General features: G+C 47.1%; 1 protein-coding gene across 1 annotated transcript in view; it reads left to right on the forward strand.

The window, feature by feature from the left end:
• LOC119387463 (potassium voltage-gated channel subfamily H member 8) overlaps positions 1-5,291 on the forward strand; it is a gene marked incomplete at its 3' end in the record, with an annotated part of 61,392 nt that extends 56,101 nt beyond the window's left edge. Inside the window, 2 exon segments of the mRNA XM_037654856.2 lie at positions 2,319-2,526; positions 5,129-5,291. Of these exon segments, the coding sequence (XP_037510784.1) occupies positions 2,319-2,526; positions 5,129-5,291 (371 nt within the window).
• Positions 5,292-6,000: the final 709 nt, after the last annotated feature.

The raw sequence follows: 6,000 nt of genomic DNA on the forward strand, positions 1-6,000 counted from the left end.
TTGACGAATATATATCCTTCGTGATGAGCATATCGAGCGTGGTGCTTTGGACCCACATTTATATTCCGCTCAAAGAAAGTGGCCGAACTCCATATATGCATAAGACTCCGTCACATGACGAACGAAATAAACAGGAAAATGAATGCCGACAAGTGAGGTCTGCTCTTACGAGGATAATTATTTTAAAAAAAACAACAGTGATACAGGCCCTTCGGTGGGCATGCTTGCAAGGAAAACGCCAAAAGAAACAGAATAAAACTGACCGCATTCTTATCTGCGATTTTGCTTCTTATTCTTGACAACTTCTCCCTTAATGTTCGCCATTATAACCATTAAAAACTACGGCGGAAAGACGCGGTCAACGCGGCGGGCGCGCTTTGGCTCCCGTTTCTTGCCTATGGCAAGATGGCCGCCGCGCGCGCGGCGCGGCTTCACTGCGGCCTATTGGTAAGTATAGGCGGCCTCCACTCCAGCAAGTTTTATTTAAACCTCCTTGCGTCCTATCCACACAATCCGAGCTAGCGGAACAAATTCAAAGCTGAAGCGCGTACACACTGGGCACGAACAAGATTCGTGTAGCGTAGAAAGAAACGGATTACGAGAATTTCATCCTGCTTTCGTGCTTCCCCAAGGCGATTCTCCTTAATTGAACTCGACCTTTTCTTTCTCCTTGCGTAACAACCCATCCCTGCCTGTGCGGGATCATTACGTATTTAGCGGGCGAACGCGTAGCGTAATGAGTATTCAACCACTTTCGATTCACTCTCCTGCGTTCGTTGTTTTCTCTGCTGAAGTGAACGGTTCGGAAACGATTAAAAGAAATAAAAATAAGCCAGTGTAACAACGACCTATAAAGTAGTCCGATACTACTGAAAGCAGCCCGCGCCGACCTGGCTCTATAATTAGCTCGAGCCTCGCAGGGTTTTAAGTTTTGCGCCTCTTCGCGCAATCCGTGCTTCTCTGACGTCGAACACTTTCTATTTTCGAGCTTTTTAATCGAGAAGGAATTCACCCCGTGGCGAGGCTTAAGTGACGGTACTGTCCCTGCCACGCGGACCGTTTGCGACGAAGATCCCGACCCGTATATGCGATAATCGGGAATTACGCGGTCCCCTCGTTACCCGAGCGATTAAGGAGGACCGAAACACTTTGCTCGGGGCTGCAGAAGGATAATAATCAACGAAGCGGTGATAACAAGTTCTTTCGAAGGTAGCTTACTCGAGCCTCGTTTGATTAGCGTGGGATGGCGGAGCATGTGAATTTTCTTGCGTATTTTTGGCGCAGCATTCTTCAATGGAAAGACTAAGCTTTTTTGTGTATCAGTTTTGCAGCAAGCGAGTAAAGAAAAACGCAAAGAAAGAACAGACGAAACAAAGGGTACGTAGTACAATGTCACCATCACGTATGCATAAAGATTGTAAGAGGTTACACGCCTGACCTATCGCTTCTTTCGAGAACACGCAACAGCATTTGCTGCTGGTTTTATATGTTCATTGCTCCAGTGAGCGTGCCTTGTGTAAAAGCTCTGTATTAATACAGCTTATTTCAAATACAGATAGAGTTATTTTATTATTACGGAAGCTTTTCCTGGGAAGCAACTTCTTGAGCATCGTTCGGATAGACCTTGTGTAAATTTTCAGAGTAAGGCTACAACCTTGCAATATCAAAATTGGCTAATTTTCCTACATTAAAAGCTTAAGTAAGAATGTTCCCATGCCGTTCCTGCTATGATCATACCCATGGTGTCACCATTATATTATTATTATTATTATTATTATTATTATTATTATTATTATTATTATTATTATTATTATTATTATTATTATTATTATTATTATTATTATTATTAATCTATTCGTCGCATTTAAACAAAGCGATAGTTAGACCTTAGTCTCGACATTCTTGCCGCCCCGCCCCGGTGGTCTAGTGGTTATGGCATTCGACTACTGACCCGAAGGTCGCGGGATCGAATCCCGGCCGCGGCGGCTGCATTTTCGATACAGGTGAGAATGTTTGAGGCCCGTGTACTCAGATTTAGGTGCACGTTAAAGAACCCCAGCTGGTCGAAATTTCCGGAGCCCTCCACTACGGCGTCTCTCATAATCATATCGTGGTTTTGGGACGTTAAACCCCAGTATTGTTATTATCGACATTCTCGCAGTCGGACGGCGCTCAACGAACTTCACGTCAATGTGACCTCCGCGTGTAACTGATTAGCCACTTTCTTGCGCTGTTACGTTGATATCGAAGTAACCAACAAGCTGAGAACCAACTTCATACATGCGTGTTAAATATTCGAGTATCGATTCTCTGTGCAGGACAACCAGATGTACCTGCACCTATTGAAACTGACGCGGCTGCTGCGACTCGCGCGGCTGCTGCAAAAGATGGACCGATACTCGCAGTACAGCGTGGTGGTCCTCACACTTCTCATGCTCATGTTCACGCTCGTCTCGCACTGGCTCGCATGCATATGGTTTGTCATCGCCGTCCAGGAGATGGAGTCATACCCAAACAACAACATCAGTGAGTATTAGCCTTCGTCCTCTGCTATATACCGTCATTGTAGTCTCAACGATACGTAAAAAGATGCAAGACTTTGTCGGCGCGTTATTTTATGCGGTTGGATTGACACTGTGGAATTACGGTGATATCTCTCTAAGCATATCAATGTGTAAACAAAGGCCGAAACATTTCTTTTAGAACGCGCTCTCGGCAACCAACGAAATTTTCAAAGAATCACGCCACCGAAACTGCAAGAGGGAGACAGCGGACCTCGTATAAGTAGCCCTGCATGGCCACATACTGCTGGTTTAGAACTACGTGCTTTCATAAGCGTCTATAAATACTATATCCACTATTGGCCGCGAGATCGAGCGGAATCGCCGCCTGGCGGCTACTGGCTGAAGCGCGCCTAGTGTGGATTGCTCCAAGCGTCGTCTGCTAGCCGCGTTGTGTTTGCATGTGCGCGTACGTCATGCAGGGCCTCAAAAGGCGGTTTCTTCCGTTGCGTTGGTGCAACTTTAACCGCTCGTACGTATGCCTAACACGATGTAAAGAAGCATTTGGCCTTGATCGGCTGTATATTTACTGTAATAAGATCAGTGAGTGCACTTGTCGAAAGTGCTGCGTGTGGTCGTCGTACCGTCCGTTCGCAAGAGTCATATCAGTGTAGGTGCCGCTCTGTGGTTCAAGCGCATTGCAAAGTACACTTGGCGTTGTCCTAAAGATGAGAAGTATTAAATCCCATGTGAATATAGCCTTTTAGCGGCTCAGTGGTTAAAAAAAAGGCTCTCATGCACTTGCGCGTTGTGGTTAGGTGTATAACTTCGGGACTGTCGTTTTGTAGGTTACGCGACGAGCTTAAGTTGTGTACGGTCCTGGTCCCACTGCAGAGAAATATCTCTGTCAAGTCACGCCTGACACTTCAGTACTTAAATTGTCCCCTAAACAGAACAGAAAATGGAATGACACGGAAATCGCAAAACTGAGTTGCCTTGCGCAATTATAACTTGTGGCGAAATGTATACAAGGGCACCCGTGTACTTGCGAGGTAGCTTATGCCTGTAAAATTTACGCTTTGGCAAGTTCAGTGTCGGAAGTGCGTCAGGCCTCAATCTCTTCCGCGAAAACCCTTAAAAAAATGAGAGCGAGCGAGAAAAATATATTCATCAAGATCAGCAGTGGCGATAAACTCGCTCGCGCATTTTCATCGCTTACGTGGAGAGTGAGGGCTCATAAAACGATAGCCTTTACTATGCACCAGATCATGCATACACACTTGCCGCGTTTCGGTGCACGTACTTGCCCTGCGGAATACTGAGAACTGTTCTCGCGGCCGTGTAAACTCAAAGGAACATCCGCGAACTACAAAAGGGCTCGGGGACTCTCGTTTAAACAGACTCATAGCCAAGCGCGAACAAACTTTGCATTCACAGCGCAGACGGTACTTGAATGACAAAGAATAAATTCCATGAAATAATATTCTTCTTTTTCGATTGATTCTCGCTTAATTTTCCTGCGGAAGTGTAGGAAAATCAAAGCACAGGGAAGCTTCCCCGAGCGTTCGCTTACTGCGACCGTCTTCACGCTCGTAGTGCACAGCAGCAACAAGCATATAAATGCACACATTAGCGAAGTCATCGCTGACTACTCACCATTCTTTCTCGTCTGCGAATGCGAATGCACCGTCGTCGAAGTGCTTGCTGCACACCATCGCGTACTTGGAAGCCGTCCTGCCGTTACGAAGCCTAACGAGCCACAGTCGGCGCCGTTCCGCGTCGGTGGGATAAAAATGGAAGCTTATCCCTGGCTCTGTGTAGTATGTGCGGCATTGTGGCACCGAACACAACCTCACCATCGATAACGAAGAGTTTTCTGCGGGTGCGGAACACAAAATCACGATGTGAAAACAGATGCCCCGTGCACTTCTACACACACCACACGAAACCAGTATCCACACTAGCGGGGTGACGGTGCTGCCACCTATAGGTCGATCTCGCCGCGAATAGATGCTGTCAAGGCACTATAGTCTAGAACGCGTCGTGCGTTCTAGACTGTGATGTCTTGATTTCAGAACACCACATACTCTCGAGTGCAAGCATAAATTATATGCTGAAATTACGCGACCTCAACAACACTGCTGGCGATGCGCTGAACAAAACAACACCACGATTACTCATTAGAAAGAACAAGTGACTTAGTTTCAGCTTCGACTCGTTTCTTCAATTAGCTCTGAAACAATTTCCCACAACGAAAATACCTTAAAATCAAAGGACAAATGAGCATTAAAGCAATCTCTAATTAAACTTATAAGTGGAAACAATCAATACAAGCCTCCAGCTCGTGCACGGTTTGAGTTCCGCAAGGCATTTCGAGCATTTTTCTAAGCTTCCACTCTTGTCTTCTCTGTACCAGGGCGAACCTTTGGGCAACCATTCCACAACCGGTGCAGGGTAGCAAACAAGATACGCAAACCTAGTTATCCTCCCTGCCTTTGTGTTATTTCTTCACCACACCTTCATATATCCTAGACATTGCGCTTTTGCAATAGCAAAGTGGCCAGAGATAACATAGCCAAGGATATATTCTCTCCTCGACTCACGAACTTTTTGCACGGATGACGCAGGTTGGTTGAACCAGCTCTCTATGAAGTTGCAGTACGACGTGCTGCGACCCCTCGACATGGCCGCCACGTACATCACGGCGCTCTACTTCACCACGAGCTCGCTCACCAGCGTGGGCTTCGGGAACGTAGCGGCCAACACAAACGCCGAGAAGGTGTTCTCCATCCTAACCATGCTCATAGGAGGTGAGTGCAATCACCGCCCGTCGCTCGCTCTTAAGCTAGCGAGTAGCGGCAGTCTCCCAGTGCAGACGAATCGCTTACGACACGTAAACGATTGGTCTTAATGTAAAGTAGAAAAGTCAACACAGCCATGGGCGTGCGCAGGGTTCACCATCAAGGGGTGGGGAGGGGGGTGGGCAAGGTTTCATCGCAGCGCCTCACCCAGACCCTCCCCCCCCCCCTTCACCCAGTTGGTCGTGTACAAAAGTAACGGATGAAAAATTAAAATGAACCGCTGACGTGCATCTCACAATGGCCTACCTTTGGTCCCTGGCTTTCCGGGAGTAAATATAGGAAGTAAACAGTTCTTGGAATGCAAGATAAGAGGCCTTCGGCCACCATTATCGTCAGAAACCTACGTAGGCCATAACCCTACTCTTCAAACAATGATGGGGCAAGTACGACTGTGTAAAGGAATGGGGCAGACTCCCCTCCCTACCCCCCCCCCCCCCCCATTTGGTGAATAGGAGGGGCGGCCGCCCCACTACCTACCCTACCCCTGCGCCCGTCTATGAACACAGCTACACAGGTGAGCCTGCTGCTCAAGATGAATACAGATGAAAGATAAACAGAACGAAGAAATGAATCATTTAAAGTATCATGCAAAAGCTATTCCAAGTTATCTCACTATCCCATAGAGAACACGTGGCCGG

Source organism: Rhipicephalus sanguineus, chromosome 3, assembly GCF_013339695.2.
Source record: "Rhipicephalus sanguineus isolate Rsan-2018 chromosome 3, BIME_Rsan_1.4, whole genome shotgun sequence".
Classification (NCBI taxonomy): domain Eukaryota; kingdom Metazoa; phylum Arthropoda; class Arachnida; order Ixodida; family Ixodidae; genus Rhipicephalus; species Rhipicephalus sanguineus.